Source organism: Astatotilapia calliptera, chromosome 16 (genome assembly GCF_964374335.1).
Source record: "Astatotilapia calliptera chromosome 16, fAstCal68.1, whole genome shotgun sequence".
Classification (NCBI taxonomy): domain Eukaryota; kingdom Metazoa; phylum Chordata; class Actinopteri; order Cichliformes; family Cichlidae; genus Astatotilapia; species Astatotilapia calliptera.
In genome coordinates, this window is record NC_137437.1 from 21,740,246 (window position 1) to 21,758,224 (window position 17,979).

The 17,979-nt window shown below is 38.9% G+C and overlaps 1 protein-coding gene across 5 annotated transcripts in view; it reads left to right on the forward strand.

Annotated features, from left to right (window-relative positions):
- cobll1b (cordon-bleu WH2 repeat protein-like 1b) overlaps positions 1-16,384 on the forward strand; it is a 25,284-nt gene extending 8,900 nt beyond the window's left edge. For 3 of the 5 annotated variants that reach the window (XM_080291106.1, XM_026145857.2, XM_080291107.1), the window contains 12 exons: positions 7,185-7,373; positions 9,309-9,513; positions 9,599-9,824; positions 9,977-10,021; positions 10,122-10,216; positions 10,397-10,633; positions 10,763-10,892; positions 12,304-12,514; positions 12,599-12,684; positions 12,813-14,212; positions 15,679-15,822; positions 15,904-16,384. In XM_080291106.1, the coding sequence (XP_080147232.1) occupies positions 7,185-7,373; positions 9,309-9,513; positions 9,599-9,824; positions 9,977-10,021; positions 10,122-10,216; positions 10,397-10,633; positions 10,763-10,892; positions 12,304-12,514; positions 12,599-12,684; positions 12,813-14,212; positions 15,679-15,786 (2,932 nt within the window). In that variant the 3' untranslated portion in view covers positions 15,787-15,822; positions 15,904-16,384. Of the gene's footprint in view, positions 1-1,106; positions 1,266-7,184; positions 7,374-9,308; positions 9,514-9,598; positions 9,825-9,976; positions 10,022-10,121; positions 10,217-10,396; positions 10,634-10,762; positions 10,893-12,303; positions 12,515-12,598; positions 12,685-12,812; positions 14,213-15,678; positions 15,823-15,903 lie in introns of those variants that run through there. The other 2 variants (XM_026145860.2, XM_080291108.1) reach the window with 2 other exon arrangements.
- Positions 16,385-17,979: the final 1,595 nt, after the last annotated feature.

Genomic DNA, 17,979 nt, shown 5'->3' on the forward strand with positions numbered 1-17,979 from the left:
GTTTGTCATAATAGGTTAGGGTTTAAAGAGAATCACTTGTGTGACTGTATATGGGTTATGTAAGTGTAGGAGTATTGATGGATTGATGATGTAATTAGATTGAGATTCTCAGATGCAGCAACTAATCTTTTTGCTAACTCCCTAACTCTGTCCTTCCAGTCTGCTACATACCAACATCTCCATTCATCTTTTATCCTCCTTATCATTCGATGGTATTTGGTGGTGGTGTTTGTAGAGTGGATTGCACATTCTAAAGTGAAAGTGTAGACCTGCTGATAAAGCACTGGCAATAAGCACTCATTTCACAATAGAAAATCAAATGTATTCCGTACCAGACAGTGTACAGTTTCCTAAATAAAGCAAAAAAAATTAAAAATAAAGAGTTTCAAGTCGGTCACAGTGTTTGGAGCAAATTAACACAGGAAATCTCTATTTATTTTAGAATATTGTTAATTCTAGTGTTGTATACTTAGTGTGTGTTCAGAGTTTTCTTCTTGAAGTGAGGAAAATTAGGTGAAACTTCAGAACTTAATGCTTCAACGCAATCCAAATCCCGGGCTTCTCGGTTTTATGAAGAGGAACTACATGCTGTTACAAAGTACATGTTATTTTCATACCTTTGATTATCAAGTAGCACTATCATTATTGTTTTGCGTAACTGTCAACTCGTCTAACATGGTTTGGGAGTGAGTCAGTTCTGCAGAAGTAAGGTGTGGTTTTGAAGAGTTGGCAATGTCTTAATGAAAAGTAAACACAGCAGCACCACCTGAGGAAGTTAGTGAGCAGGAAAATTTCCAGGATGGGTTTAAGCCCCAGTGAGAAGATAAAATAAATTAGCATGCAATCCCTTTGACTTCTCTCGTTTGTTTACTGCCATAATTGCATCATTGCCATCATGAGTAGATCATTCATGATTAAAACACATGACAATTCAGCATATTTACCAAGTGCACTGTGAGCACACATGCTGCAGCGTGTGCCAGTAGACTGTCCATTGGCTCCGCCCACGGATTCTGCCCAGGGAGGCAAAGCTGCTTACCTTTCTGCTCATGGCCACTGGGAGAGTGCTAAAACTCTCAGAGGCACAGCAAGAGGGCTGATAGGATTTGGGTACAGGAGGCAGATTTCTGATGTCACAGCTTTGGGCGTGGCTTTAAGGTGGGCCCTTTAAAGCTATACTGTTAGATTTTAGTCTGTCTGACTACTCATGGGAGACACACAGCAGAATGGAAGTTATTTGAGCGGGAACAACTTTAGGTGAAGAGGTAAGAGCCTGGAATGAACTGCTGGCACACTGAGAGGAAAAGCAGGTCTCTCACCTGCTCTTCTAATTTCTGCTTCTCATTGCTCCGTCTGTGTGATTATCTGTACACCGTAACACTGCTGCTACTTAAGTGTTCTTAGGGCGTTGGAGAGGACCCTGAAAGGCTTTTGTGTACTCACTGTTTTTGCATTCAGACTATTAGCAGTATGTGTGTTCTGACTTGAAGTTGAGGGTGTGTGGGACTTCCTGCATTGTGGCATGTTTGAGCCTGTACTTTTGACTGCTAGTAAGCTACTGCTGGTTGAGATCTGGGGTGTTTTGGTCATTGGAGCATTGAATTGTTGCTCTTGCTTCTTAAAATAATCAGGGTGTTGTCTGATAGTGTGACCAAAGGGCTTCTATGAAAAAGAAGGAAAAAAAAAAAAAAGAGAAACTGTTTGCTTCCTCGTGCATGAACCCATCATTCCCTAAGGGGCCATCCAGCTACCCAGCAGCTGCTAGTACAGCACAGTAGTCTTTTATTATTATTTTCATTATCATTATATGTTTTTGTGTTTTAGATTATTCTTGGTTTAGTTTCTTCAGAGTTAGTCCTATTTGATCCTTCTTCCATTTAACTGACTTTAGTAGAAAACAAATATACATATGCAATTACATTTTTTTTTTTCCTGGTAAAAGTGTGGCCTAGCATGTATGTTATGTGGAGAATCTGGGTATCCTTTGGTTTGCTCCTGCTGATGGTCAGATTATGTTTTTCATGTTTGGCTGTTTATTGTAAAGCACAGCTAAGTGTCTATATACACGATCTTTCTTATCTGATGTCTGTCTTTTAAAAAATATTTTCCATATATGACATGCAGAACAATTTGTAGAAGCACTTGCATGACAGATTTAATTAAGATTTTATTCTATGCCTACATCTCTCTTTATTGTTTTCCCAAATCTGATCAAGGAGATATAAATTTATGCATCTTTCCTGTGATCTAGCACCAGATATCTTGTGTGAAACATGGCGAAAAGACCTCTAACCGTAACTTTTTATGTCTGTTATTGACATATAGAACTGGAAACCTTTGAGGGGTTTTGATGACTTTATCATGCTTGAAGACTGTATTGTACTGTAAGTCAGTAAAAAAGGAGTTTTGAGTGATTACCTTTTTGTATTATAATTGAAAGACTGCCAAATGGGAGTGATTTCTTCTAAGATGAGTGCGTGTCCATCCCTCGGGCAGGCACTGAATAATTTGATGAGTATGAGTGAATCATGTGCTATGACTCTCCAAATCCCCAGATAAAAACCTAGTTGAACAATAGGGAGATTTTCAACTTCTTCTTCACCAACACCGTCATCACAACACCAAATGACAGAATATCCTGTCAGTGGAGATCAAGAAACTCAGAGTCAAAGCCAAGGAAGAATTAGTTTGTGTTATTAGTGGCAGATGGTGGCCTACACCTCATTAAGATAGTTTGTGTTGTTATTTATTTTAATTTGCCACGTGTCTGTCTTTATCTGTTTTAATGTTGCACACATTCCAGTTTGCAAATTTGTTGCCATTATATCGAGAAAGAAGGCAAGGCATCATAGTGAATGTTCCAGTTCATTTGCTTTTGCTGTTAAAGTTTACAAGACTATCTTATGATAAAGTAGAAGACATGGCACAGCAGCAACAGGTTTCTATTATTTCCTGGTAGTCTGTGATCATGTCCATTAGGCTTGTTCTCAGATGCTAAATGGGCTTGTTTTTGAGTGCTGGACCTCCCAGAGAAACCTGTAAATGAAACAGCACAGTCAAGCTTCAACATGTCTCCGTCTCATTCAGCCACTCATCAACACAGGCTGGGATGGCACAAACCAACCAGCTTGTGTGTCTTGGGTTTGTCACCTACCTAATATGTGATGATAAAGATCACTGATGACACAGCTGTATAAACCGAGCTGACTCTGGAACCGATGCAAAGCTGTTGTGTATTTTTCCATAGGGGTTTATTAATTGCTTCTGTTTGGCGCATTCAGTCAAATATCACATGATGCATTTTTTCCACTGAACAAAGCATATGAGTAAAACTAGTTATCTTGCTATTGGGTTCATTTACAGGGTATCTAAAAAAGGTTTAGATTATCCTCCAAATGTTTTGCCAAATGAGTAACCCCAACTAATGGAATCAGCACTTTGTACACAGAGCAGAGAACAGCGTGAATGTCTGTCTAGAATTTCTATTGTCATTTGTAGGGATTTCCTGAGTTATACGTGGTGATCCGGGACCATCTTTGTAGCCTGCTTATTATTTTTCATCTAACACTGTTCATTACTGCTCTTCGTCCTGCAAAACCCAAAGTAAAGATGGCAATATTCATGCAAAAGGAGTGTGACAAATGCTTTTGCTCCAGGTGCTGCAGAAGCGACAGCTTGCCTCCACTGCGACGCATGTACCTGTCAGTTTAGAAACATGCAGAGGAACTGGTGTGCGTGGCAAATTTGTACAATTATCGGAGATTTACTCACAACAAAATCACAATTCTAATGTGACCAAACACACAAAGATGGGGAGGATAAGCGTGTTTAGAAAAATGGTGTCGACACAAAGCTTTGAAATCAGCAGACTACACCTCTGAACTTTGAACTGTATTGATTTGTCTGGTTAAAATCCAAACAGTCAGTGATTAAAACATTTGAAGACATTGTAGCTTTTAATTGACTCATTCTAATATAAGACTGATGCATTGTTGTTTTCTAATAGGAATTTTGGTCAAAGGTCAAACACTTAATTTAGTAAACCCTTCTTTTTCTTTTCTCAAAGTAGAAGAGGTCTAAAAGTGTAAAAAAGTAAATCTAATTTGGTTCTTACTTAAGATTTCTTTCTGTGCTCTGGTCTATGGATTTTAAAAGGCTGCATAGTCACTGGAACAGGTTGTTCCAGATTTTATTTGGTGAACATTATGACATCAATGTAATTCAGTGCAGTTAAATGTGTGTTGTGGAAATACAGGCAAAGTCAGGACAGCAAGAGAACTTCATGTCACAGCATCGCCAAACTCTTTCACTGTGTTGTTAAAAAGGCCCTTCGCCTACTTAGATGTTAACATTTTCAGATGTGTATTGTGAAAGCAAGTTAGACGATGGTATTCAAGTCTGGTTGAAGTGCAGATCACATATTTATTTCAAGACTCTAAAACACTGGTGGGCAACTCCAGTCCTCGAGGGCCGGTGTCCTGCAGGTTTTAGATATCACGCTTGGTCAGCACACCTGAATCACATGATTAGTTCATTACCAGTCCTCTGAAGAACTTCAGGAAATGTTGAGGAGGTCATTTAGCCATTTAAATCAGCTGTGTTGGTTCAAGGACACATCTAAAACCTGTAGTACACCGGCCCTCGAGGCCTGGAGTTGCCCACCCCTGCTCTAAAACTATATTTGAGAGGATTTACTGTTATGTTATTCTCTTAAGTACAAGTTTGGCCTTAATGTAAAGTCTATATGTGCACAACTTTTTAATGGACAAAGTTTTAATGAGTCTGATATAGGTACAAACTGTTACAGTAACTGAATCAGCTGAAGATTTAAGAGGCAAAGCGGTGGTGGAGATATCTAACAGGACATAAAATAGCTGTTTAGTGATGATGCACAAGGGAGCTTTTTTTTTTTTTTTTTTCCCTCATAATACACGCTGTACATTGACAGCAATGCTAAGACTAAATAACGACTTTGATTGGCATTATCTCAAGGTTATATTTTAATAATGTATTTGATGTAAATTACAAGTTTGAAACTGGTTAGCAATTCCAAGAGGTCAGAAAAGGACTTTGCACACAAACTAATGGATTACATTATGGATGTTGGTTTGAGTGAGGTTTGCAGTTGACCTTCTTGTTTTGTTCACTCAGAATTTATTTGTTCCTTTCAGTTTTAAAGGTAATACATCCTGTCAAGTGTATGCTTTTGGAACTATTAAACAATAATGCTGTAAATGCTGCGCAGTATTCACTAGTAAAGCATGCAATGTGTTGTCAGTTTTCAAAAGCACTCACTGTGATGGTAGGGTTTTTGCACATGGGAGAAGTTTGCCTTGAAGGCTTTCATGCCAGGCAGGCTCTCTGGGGGGTGATAAACATTGTTTAAAGGGTGTGTTTCAACCCAAATCATGATCTTTTCCTAAACCTAACACAACTGCAGCTGAAAACCAAGAATAATATAAAAGAAAAGGAATCTTCCTGCCTGGAAGGCTTGAAGGCAAGCAAATCCTATCAGCCATGTTGTCAGTAACCATCACTTTCTGATTTCTTTTTACAGTGCATTGTGGCAATTTTGATAACTGGAGAATTTGAGCAACACTACATAGCAGGCATACGCAGGATTCTGTAAGCTTTGAATATTTTCAGTCATCAGTCCTGGAGGTCTTGGTATCTACTATATTAAAAATTAGTTTTCTTAGCCCCTGGCTGCAGATGCATTTTTCCAGCTTCCCAGTCTTAGAACAGTAGGCTCATAATCATAGTCATGTAGCATATGTTTGCAGCGCTGTTTATTAGCATGTTTCATTTTCAATGTATTCTTTTTAAAATTTCATTCTAAAGATTCTGCACTTCATAATATACAACTTAGTATAAGTAAAGTCCTATATGTTACTTTATGATTTATAGTGTCTGAAGAGTATCATTACTCTTGTATTCTCTTTTTTTTTTTTTTTTTTTTTTTTTTAAATAAATGTGTGTGTTTGTGGTGTATATAAATGTCATAGTGTTTAAGGACATCCACCCCCAGAGCGATACTAATAGTCCTTTGGTAGACTCGGCTGAGTGGAGCAAGTGACCTTGCATTGCTTGGATTCCTTTGTTTGAATAAGACGTGCCCCCACGTAAGACTTTGCAGGCTGTAATTCACAGCGCTTGGTCTGCAGAACTTTGTGTTAATCTACGCTTACGCCAACTGAATAAAAAAAAATGACACCTGGAAGTTTCTAAAGTTAGCGAATCTTGACTGACTCACTGATTAGATGTGCCGTTTATTCGACTTTCTTATGACAGCATCCGCTGTTTGTTTGTTTTTTTTCCTCTTCAGACAAAAGGCAATACAAAACAAAATGTGTAGCAGTTAATCTTTAAACCTTATAATGACAAATCAAAACATTTTAATTTATAGTCAAAAGCTTTGTGGAAACGGTGTCATTATTTGAAATTCTACTTGTCACAGATGTTTTAAATATGTCTAACAGATGGCCAGCTGACAGAAAGTCTTTGAATAAAAGGTGTGTGTGGGTGTGTGCATGTGTGGCAGCCAGATCAGCCTGTAAAGCTCAGATAACTGCTACTGCTCTCTACCATACTTTATTTACATAGTTTTCAGGAATGTTGAGCCTTGACAAACACTCAAATTGTGTTTGTCATATTTGCACACATTGGAGAGAAATTTTCTAACTGTACCAAGTGCTGTACACTAATGCACAGTCTTGTACACACGGAACAGCACTTCACTATAAAACTACATTTTCCCTTGCACGGTTTCTGTGACTGAAATTGAGCTCTGTAGCTTGGATCTTTTTATCAGTCTCTCACATGTCTGTCCATTCAGAGCCATTTCTTCAGGCTCAATGAGTAAAGCTGTTCACTTGGTTGTCTTGTGACTTGTTTGCAAAGTGAACTTGATCTCTTTCATGTATTACCCTCATTGCTTAGTGAAAACCTGAGGAAGAAAGATTTCTTTCATTCTGTCTAGTGCATTTTGATTTTCAATCAGAATATTGTCTGAAGTCCCAGAAACCATTTAATGACATTTCTTATAATGCACACACAAGTAGGGAAAGCAACCCCAGTAAACTCTAAAATGTTCATTTGTCTGGCTTTGTCAGAGCAGAAGCCAGACTTTTTATGAATAATGAAGCCATCCTGAAAATAATTTACTGTTTCTTGTCCAACTTCAGGGTGTCGACCAAAAGCAAAGCACCATCCCCGCCTGGATTAAAGAGGCTGGAGTCCCCAGGTTTCTCCCAGCGGTACCCAGGAAACCCTTATTTAAAGATGGACCAGAAGGAGAACCTTATTGATAAAGAACTCTCTCTGACCGTGGTTCTGCCTGGTGGAGTGGAAACAACGGCCATAGTTCATGGAAGGTACAGATCACTTTATCTATATCTGTATATACTTAGTGTGCGTGTAAAGGATGATTTTTGTTATTTGCTTCCACGTGGTGTGTGTTAATACTCAAAACATTAAGCACTAAATCGTGACACTGATGTAAACTAAGTCAGTGCATGAAGTCTATGAGTCAAACAGGTGGGATAGCTGCAGGTTGTGGTTTTAGACGGCATGTTTGTGTCTCTTTATTTTTATTCAGACATCAGTCTGGATTAACTCAATATACTGGAGTGTTGTTTTTTTGCATACTGCGTGGTTTACTAATGCCTGTAGGCAATTATGTGAGAAATTCGTAAAAAAGATTCAATTAAAATTGCGAAATGATGTGCCGTATGCGTGCTGAGCTAATAAAATGAGATGAGATTTTGTGCAGATACATGGAACAAGATGACATCATCTAATTAGAAACAAACGGCAGCATTGCAAGCTGTAACTTGCAAATTTCTAGAACCCAATAAAAAACTGACTCAATAGGTATTGCCTTGAGATCCAAACCCATGAAGTCAAAAGAGTGCAAATGCCTACCAAATAGAAATCAAAGGAATACATATTACAGAGAGTGAAATGCACTCTCTGGTGAGGCTGTAGCTCAGGAAGTATGTGAGGTTTTCTAAACTGAAGGCTGGTGGTTTGATCCCAGGCACCTTCAGTTTATAAAGTGTCCTTGTGCAAGAGACTGACCCTTAAATAGCTCAGTGTGTGTGTGTGTGTGTGTGTGTGTGTGTGTGTGTGATGGTTAAATGTGACATAAAATATTACACTGTACAATGTGGTTTTTTTGTATGTTTTGAATCGGTTAATAGAAGTACTACATTACAAAAGTACTCAGTCAGAGTAGAAAAGCAATATACAAATCCACTTACCAAAAAAAGGCTATTTTGTAAAATTATTAAATGATGATATTTTTAAGGTTTTTACATCCTTCAGTGAGTGTTAACCCTTTCCTAAAAATTGGAAATTCAAATCGTCATTGACTATTTTAAAAAGTGAGCTCTGTGACTGAAAGTTTGGTTGCGAGAAAGAAACACAATCTTCATGTAAATATAAAGGATCCGGTTTTGTCCAGTTAAATTAAGATGCAGTGTTTCCTCATTAATTTTTTGCTTTAATGTAATATTTTTTCCCTCAAAAGCGTAGTTTTGTGGTCCTGGATGAGTTGGTATTGAATAGCACCATGCAGCATTTAAATACACCTAAATTCAGACTCTTAAGTCTGACTTGCATGATTGTAATCACATGTGTGTCAAACTTTTAGTCAAGCGTTTACTTAAGCTATCACTATCTTTCTCACAATGCACACAGTTTATAAATATTCTTTCAGAGTTATCTTTTGCACTTCGCACTGTGTGTTGAGAAATGACCGAAACTAATCCAGTGTGATCAGATTAAATTGACCTTTTTTTCCTGTGTCTAAGCCTCTTTAGAGTTGCTACACAACAGAGGTTATTTTCAAGGTACATTGTTAGATTGTGACAATATTGACAGTGTCAGTAAAGCTACAATGTTGCATGGCTGTTGCTGACTTAAATCCCTGTATTTCTCCATTGCACTGTTTCTTGCAGCTTTTTAATCAGTTCTGTCACTGCGTGACATAAGTTTTGTTGTTTGTTTGTTTATTTTTTTACATGGATGATTTGAATCTGCCGTGGTAAACAGATTATTAGATGATCATCTTCAAATTTTAGTAACCTTTTCAATAAGGGATTTAAATGTTTTTTCTGATATTTTTTTTAAAGCAATTTAAAGGACTTACAGTGGAAAAAAAATTGATTTAAAAATAGTTTTCATTACTTTTTTTTGAGACTTTATGTCACATTTTTTCAAATGAACTTTCATTTGCTTCTTTATGATATGTCTCCTTTTCCTTATGTTGAACTAATCATACATATTTATTTCTGTGTATCTTTCAGCGAACCCCTAATGGATCTTCTGGTGACACTCTGTGCAAAGTATCGCTTGAACCCCTCAAGTCACACTTTAGAGCTGATTACTTCCAACAAGAACAACATCAAGCTCAAACCCAGTGCTCTCATAGGAACTTTAGATGCAGAGAAGATCATACTTAAACCTAAAGGGGAGGATAAAAATAAGAAGACAGGTCCTCAGATGCCCGAGGTACATGAATACATTGAACGTTATAGTCTCACACACAGTAAACACCACAACAGATTATCAACCTGTCTCCTTCTGTGTTCTCCAGGCAACTGTTCGGATGGTGATAAACTACAAAAAGACCCAGAAAACTATATTGCGAGTAAATCCTCGAGTCCCCCTTGCTGAACTATTACCAGCAATCTGTGAGAAATGCGAATTTGACGTAGAGACAACAATCCTGTTGAAAGATGTCCAATCAAGGACCCCTTTAAACTTGTCCAATTCTCTTAATGATTATGCAATACGGGAGGTTTATGCAAGAGACACACAAGGTGAGTGCTACTATAGTAAAAGGCCAAACTCACTGGTTTTGCATATTGGCTATCCCATGTGTTTCTTGCTCTACCTCTCCAGCTTGCTTGTTGTGTGTCATTGTTGTGTGTTTCACGTTCTGCACTAAACCTCATGCTTTTTGACTCGACAGCACAACCTGCTACGCCTGTGTGTCCAGACTCACCGAGTTATGCAGGTATTTCAGTTTCACCACACGATCGCCACCAACAGAGTCATCACATGTCTCTCTGTTTTTATAACAGCATGTTTTTTGGGGGTTGTTCTTTGTTTCTCAGGAACAGTCACACCGGGCAAAGATAAAACTCAAAAAGAAAAGGAAAATAAAGGCCTCTTTGGCGTGTTCAGAAAAAGCAAGAAAAAATCTGACCAGGTAAATGTGACTTAGAAAAAGTATCTTAATTTTACTAATTGGGATGTTGCTGTATCACAAAGTACATTGAAATCTTTAGAGGGAGGTTTGTTTACTTTGGTTTGCTATTAGTTAATGTTCACTGTGTTGTTTGGAAACAGGTTTCTTATCATGTTCTGATTGGATGTTTGTTCTTTAAAGCCAACGACAGCCAGTGCCCCAGCTTCTCCTGTTCTCGTGAGCAAGCCTCGACCACTCAGTATGGCTTTGCCCAGCTCCAACTCGTCTCCGCTCGGCTCTCCGACAATCTCGACTGATGCGCCAAAGAAGAGGCGTGCACCCCAGCCTCCGATCCTCGTATCTCAGAGCTGCACCTCTGACCCTAGGACTCGCCAGAGGCTCTACTCTGAACCGAATGTTCGACTGCACGGCGATCAGGTGAGGCCACTGTTAACATGGTGTGTCTGATATCTGAGCAAACCTCTGACAAAATTCGAAACTGACAAGATAAAAGGCGACGTCTTTTATTTTTGAGCGCTGATTAAAATAAAAATGTTTTTTATGTAGGTGTGTGGCCTGAGTCGTGGGTCGTCAGCAGAGTCTTCACTGAAGAGAACCAAACGCAAGGCGCCGCCTCCTCCTGCATCTCCAAGTGCAGTTGCTCAAGAACCTGTTTTTCCAGATGAAAATGTGCAAGGTTTGGTCTTTTATTTACATTACATTGAGTGATAATGAAAAATAAATAAAAGTGACTTTGTAGTGTAGATTTGGATTAAATGTGTGACATTTTGGCATGTGTGCGAAGGGCTCAACAGTGAATTTTGCTAAAGCTTGTTTTTTGTTCATTTGGTTTGTGTGCCTCCTAGTGGTGTTAATTGCAAAGTGCTTCATTTTACATCCCGAGAACCTCTGTATACACTGCTCAGAGCATGCACAATTACACACTAAAAGTGGCTCTTTTGGCATGTCTTATTTTTCATTTGTGAACAAGAGTTTGTGCCAGTATGGTGTTGCTTGCACAATCTCTGCCCTTCTACTGTGGTTTAGTGTTTTTGCTCTTGAGCTTATTCTCCCTGTTTTCCTGACTATATTTAGTATTTTGTCCTCAAACACCTGTAAATTCCTTTTTGAAAATATCAAAGCATGTATATTTTGAAAATACACAAGGAAGCTTTTTTCTTATTTTCCAAATCTCTGCAGGTTTTGAATTCTTTAACATTTTTTCTCTTGGTTGAGAAATACTTTCCTGCGATTGTGTAGACACAGTGAACCTTTGCTGTATTTGTCCTGTGAGGGGAAACTCCGCCCGTCCTGTATATAGATCAATTTAAAGCAAAACCTAAAAATATTGTTATTTGACGTTGAGGGAAAAAAAGGTTGGCTTATATTCTTCAGTTAAAGACAGAACGAAGATCACAGCTTGTTTTCTAGCTTCCATATTTTGGTGATATCTAGTGGTGTGCTTTTATTAAAGTAAGTTTTGTGATTCTTTTTGTTTTCTTTACTTTTACTTTGACGTTAAAAAGTCTCAGAACTCCTTTTTTTATTATTATCCAAAATCCCTTCACTCGTCACTTATCCCCCAGTCATAACTCACAGCTACAGAATGCACAGTCACTGCTTTCTCCTTCTAAACATTTTATCATTTCATCCACTGGTTGCTCTTGATCTTTCCCAGCGCTAACTTCACAGAGAGAGGTCGTCTGCTCCGTAGCTTAGTGTGGCTCAGTGGCTGCTGAGATCAGAGGGTGAGAACAGTAAGCTTTGTTTAAATGGCCTTGAAATTCCTTTAGCTCAGCGCCCCTGTGCGAGTGCTTCCCGTAGCGCTAAATTAAGAACTGGAGAAGGGAGAATGAAGTGTAAAGGATCGTTCAGTGGAGTTTATTTATCAGAACCATTTAAATTAGAAACTTGGCACCTTCCTTGTGGCAGATTTAGTTTATAATAGCATTAGTTGTATTAAAAATTGTGTGTAATTTACAGCCAACACATCCCTTTGGCCAAATATTGTTTTATAAATATATGATGTTGGATACGCTACTAGAGTCCTTTCTGTATTAGAATAGGCCTTTGACTGACCTTGCTTTTTATTTTATCATGCTTTCCAGCAGGTGATGCTGCTCACAGACTGGAAGAAATAAGGGAGCAAGAGGAGATGACTGCATCTGTAATGTCTGCAACTGCTAGTAAAATGCAAGGAGTAGACGACAGCCTCAACACGTCATCTGATGTTTCGCCACATTCCCCGTCCCCAGATGTTGAGATACAGAGCATGATGTCAGTGGAAGATCAGTCCCCTGATCTGTCTTCAGATGGCAAGTACGAAATGAACTCTAGTAATGAAACTCAAGTCTGACATGTTTGCATTAGCAATACCTTTAATTCTTTGTTTTATTTTCCCAGTCAACAGCAGAGCACAGTGAATGATTCTGTAACTCAGACTGTGAGGAAAACTGATGGCGCAGACTCATCTGAACTGGCAGATGCTAGTGGGTTTGCACTGCAATATTGTTTTCTACTTTTTTTTTTCTTCTACATTTTGCCTTAATTAAGCAAGTCTGCTCTTAAAGAAGGTCAAAATGCCTGTTTCACATGAAAAATTCTCCCTTTTCTACAGATTGTGTCCCACTTCAAGTTGAAAATTCCATCTGTCAGGAGTCTGCAACTCACAGTGTTGAAACCGAATGCAGTACTACAACTAGCAGCCTCCCACCGCCTGTAATGCTGAATGCGGAGACACAGGCCTCTGTTCAAGCAAACGCTGAAAGCCTCAGGGAGAATTCGGTGGCCACCAGCACATCATGCTCCACTGGAGAAGATGCTCAAGTGCAATCAAATTTCACACAGCTCCCCGTGCCCCTGCCGGAACACGCGGACGAAGATTCCTCACCAGCAATTGCCCCCGTCTGTGAATCACCCGGGAAAAAAGATATGGCCACTTTGACGGAGGATCTGGGACCTCCTGAGCTTGAGCAAGCATTACCCCCCACCTCGGAGACCTCATTACGCCAAGATTCAACACCAAGTGCCCCTGTCACAGCAAAAGTGCCACCTATGTATGCCACAGACTCTGAGCCAAAGCCTAAGCCTTCCAACGAACTTACAAGGGACTACATCCCCAAGGTGGGGATGACGACGTATACTATTGTGCCTCCGAAATCTCAGGAGAAACTGAGATATTTTGAAGTTGCATTGACACTGGAGACGCCTACTGAAGCCTCACAACAGGTACTCAATACTGGTTCTGCTCATTCAGATGAGAGCACAAGACAGATGGAACAGGAAGTCTCAAAGGAAAAAAGTGAGCTGCATTCTACTTTACACAGGGAAGATGGACTGCCTAACACTGCTACTAATCAACACACTGTTAATGGAGGTATACCTGAATCTACTCAGTTGTCATCACCGACAAGTTTATGTAACACAGACAAGGTGTCATCCTCAGTTGGGGCATCTCCAGCTGGGTCCCCAGCAGAGGTCAAGGAAATGAAAATTCCACCTGCAACGAAACCTAAGCCTGCCTCTTTCCGCTTGTCACAGCACAAAAAAACACCTGGGTATTATGTAACTTCAGCAGCAGAGAAGAGTCTTGGCGCCAACTCTAGCTCTGGCCTGAGGGAAGTTCAAGGAAGTGCAGAAAGAGCAAACTTACCACCCCCTCCTCTTCCTCCTCCTGCGCAGTGTGACGAGGAGACAACAGGGGCCGCTAATATTCAGCTGACCCCTAAACAGGTCAACAGGAATGTGCCCCTCATGAGAATGACAAGGCAAAGTAGTCTGCCAGCTAGAGAGCCAAGCACTGGGCTAAGCTTGGAAAAATTTCGAAGCTTTGCAGCACCCAGGCCTTATTCTCCTGCCACCCCGTCCCGCTTTGCTCAGGCAGTGTCCTCGGCTGTGAAAAGGAGTCATTCTGTTACCTATCGGCCAAAGCCACCTCTCTCACCCGTGTTACCACCTGTCTCTCCAACTCCAAGTCTCTCATCTGTCACAGAGTCAAAGCAGTTATCTAAACTCAAGGTTAGTGTTCATAGTGCTTCACACTGACATTAAAATATGTAAGTAAAAAGTTAAAGTAAAATAAATTTATCATCTACTTATGTGACTACAGTTATTATTTGTAGCTTGTTTATACTACATATAGCCTCCTTTATGATGGTTAACACATCCACTTGGTTTTCCATTAAGAGGTTTACAGATGTAGACAAGAGTGTCAAGACATTCGTCTTATAACAATATTGTTTTCCAAATGCTGTTGAGCTTTTTGGTTTGGTATTGTGCAAGGCTGTTACGCTTTGGCCCGTGGGGAGTCTCAGAAATATTATAACCTCTGATGAATAATGGAATACTGTTATATAGTTCATGTGACCCATTTTTAAAACTCAATTTTGGTTTTAATATAGATTACCTGCTATATTCCCAAAGCCTTTAAAGGCAAAGCATAGGGATTTGCGTGTTTTTACCTGACTGAATGTTTATCTTGTCCTGTTGAAATTAAAGATCAGTAAGGTTGTGGTGTAGCATTTTGTATGTTAATAGTTAATTTCAGGAAATGATAAGAGAAGCTGTGAGCGAGACGAGGATGAGTGAGTGGCGCAATCCATGGCAATGAATAACTAAACAATTCAAGCCACTTTACGGTTTCTTAATTATTTGTGCGGGATGTTGTGGACATGATGAGACTGCATGTTTCATAACCGCATGCTGTCTGAGTTTTGATCAGTGTGATTTGTAACTGTGGCCTAAGACAACAATTTTCTAATAACTGAGCAACAAATATAGAATTTGGTTTGTTTGTCACTCCCAGTACATTAAAAGCACACATAATCAGTTAATACTAACCAGTATGTAACTAACAAATTTATTTTTCTGCCTTTCATAAAAATAGGAAAACATCCTAGAAATCTGTCAAACTTTCAAGTTTAGTTTAAAATTGAAAAAAAAAAAAGATTTATTAGGCAAATAACAAAGTAAATAAATTTAATACATTTATTTGTTTTTTTTGCATGCCACATGATAGAAATGTTTGGATATATTGCTGGTAATCCACAAATCAGATTATGCATCCTGAACAGAGTTAAGTTGTGAATTCCTTTTTAATCTTTAACTTTTCTCAATAGGCAGTAAATAAAAAGGACTATTGTGCGTAGATGAAAAATCAAGGTTAATTCTAATTAACTCAGTGAAGCATGTAACAATTTCAAACCCTCAGGAAATAGTCCACATTTTAATGGTGCAGTGTTGTGTGCTTTCTTTCTTCAACTATGTATATAGCTATACTTAAAAGACATAATGGCTGGTATGACTTTTTTTGTATTATACTGTGTAGGGATGATCCTTTTCCCCTCTCTACAACAAATCCCACTTGTAGCCCACATCTTAAGGAAATACCTTAAAAGATATTGCAGTCTTTTACCTCTTTTATATTGTCTGAAATAGCAGTGAAATCCAGTGATTGCAGTTTGTTTCTTTTCTGTGCATTACAGGACTGTGAACATAGCGAGGTGGATAGCAATGGCTCTACTTTACAGAGCGAAGAGGGTGAACCGCCATCTAATAGTGACAATGTTCAAACGGGAGAGTCCGGTCCATAGCAGTGCCTTAATTCTTCTGACTGCATATCATTTACAGTAAGCAGAAACCAACACTTGACAATAGAAGTTCTTGAATGTTTCCACAACACTTGAATGAAACATATTTTTCTCTTTCAGGAGAAACTTGACCTGCCTGCTTTGACTTCTCTGGAGCCCTTTATCCCAGGACAAAGAAGAAGAAAGCCCCCCCCCCCCCCCCCCCTTTTTTTTTTTCTTTAGTAGTTTCCAACAGCATACATAAAATCATATATTTTGTTAATTAACAATTGCTAAATTTTGGTTTATTTTCTCACATCATTAAGCGATATAACCCCGGCTGCACATTTTAATGATTCTATTTTTATTTTGTTTTCACTCGAGTGCTCAGAGATGATAAATAAGAACAATTCGATAAATTATTAGTGATTTCCTGAGTTGTAATATTATTGGGTGTATTAAGAAAATGTATTATCTAAATAATACTGGATGTTTAGACCAGACCTGTCTATATTTAAGTATTACAGAGTTTTGTTTAATCTATATGCAGAAAGACACTGATGTGTACAGTACACTTATTGTCATTGGCAAGCAGTGTTATGAATAAAGCTTTTATCAAGCCGGTTGCCTTTATTATTATAATCATTGCTTTGATTTCTGCACACATGATGCAGAGCGAAATTGGATCCGACTGAAAACAGTCACTCGCTCACAACAGGTAAAACCGGATCCCACTTCATGACTTAAAGCAGCTTGTACTTTACCTGTAGCTTCTCTTACATGTGAGTCCAGTGAGTTTCATTCCTTGCTGGGATACTGGGACCTGCTTGAATGCTTGCATTATCAGCCCCATTTAAGGAGGTATAAAGGTAACCCTTCTAAACTTATGTCTCTTCATACTAGTGTACAGGGCGCAGGAAAAGCAGAAAGAATCACCCTGCTCCATAAGTTTGAAGTGTTGCTTTGTGGACAAAGCAATTATACTTATTTACTTAAAAGAAGAAGATCTTCAGAATTAACAAATACGATTTCTTTAGAAATTAAACCTTGGACTATGTGGCTAATGATTTTCTCCAGCGCTATCAGAGCAAATATTTAAGAAAAAAGCATTTTACTACTAGAATCCATGTGAACATATGCCTAACGGCCACTTTGTTAGGCACACCTGTTCAGCGTAATACAAATATCTCAATGACTTCCAAAGTGTGGGCTGGGGCCCCCTGGTGGGCAGCAGTAATAGCAGAAACTCCGTTTGAAATTACTCCTAAGTATGTACAGTTAAGTGTTTATTGAAACATGTTTATTAATATAAAAAGCAAATTAAAACTTGTAATAGGGGTGGATTTTTTTTTTTGTGGTATTGCTCACCACTTTGAGCTAAATTCACTGCTATTGTATTGATTTTTTTTGTGTCCCAGTGGTAGGTGGGTCACATGTTGGTTTTAACTCTCTACATATGACTTGGTAGCATTAGCAATTTATAGCTAACGGACTGTGTCATTTGTTTTTTTAATTATATTATTAAGGAAAACATATTTTAATCATAGTAAAATTTAAAATTAGGATTTTCTGTATTTTAAGTAGGCTGCAGCACTCTCAAATGTAGGAGTGGCTGAAGAATCAGCCTATCATATGGCAACAGCTTCCAAGATTTGGGTGTGTAGACATGGTTAAGATGACCTGGTGCAGTTCAAACTGAGCAAACTTCAAACTGGGGTTGCTGCTACTAGGCGTTTAGTGATAGCTAGAAGAAGAAAAAATATCCAGTGAGCAGCATTTTCTGGGAGAAAACACCCTGTTGATACGAGATGACAGAGGAGAATGGCCAGACTGCATTGAGCTGATAGGAAGGCAACAGTAACTCAAAGAGCCACTGGCTGCAACCACAGTATGCAGAAGAGAATCTCTGAATGTGCACAACACATTAACTGTGAAGCCGATGGGCTACAGCACCTGGACAAGACCACAAATTCAGTTGGTGCCACTCCTTTCAGCTAAAGGGAATGGCACCAACTTTAATTCACACAAGCTCACCAACAGAAGAAGAATCTGTTGGGCATCACTTTATGACCACAGTGAGGCCGGGGTGGGGGGCGGGTTCATATAAAGTTCATTTATGTTATATGTTTTCATAAAGTTGCCACTTGTAATAAATTGGTATACAAACATTCAGATAAGTGCAGTCGATTAATGGGTATCTACAGGACACCATGGTGA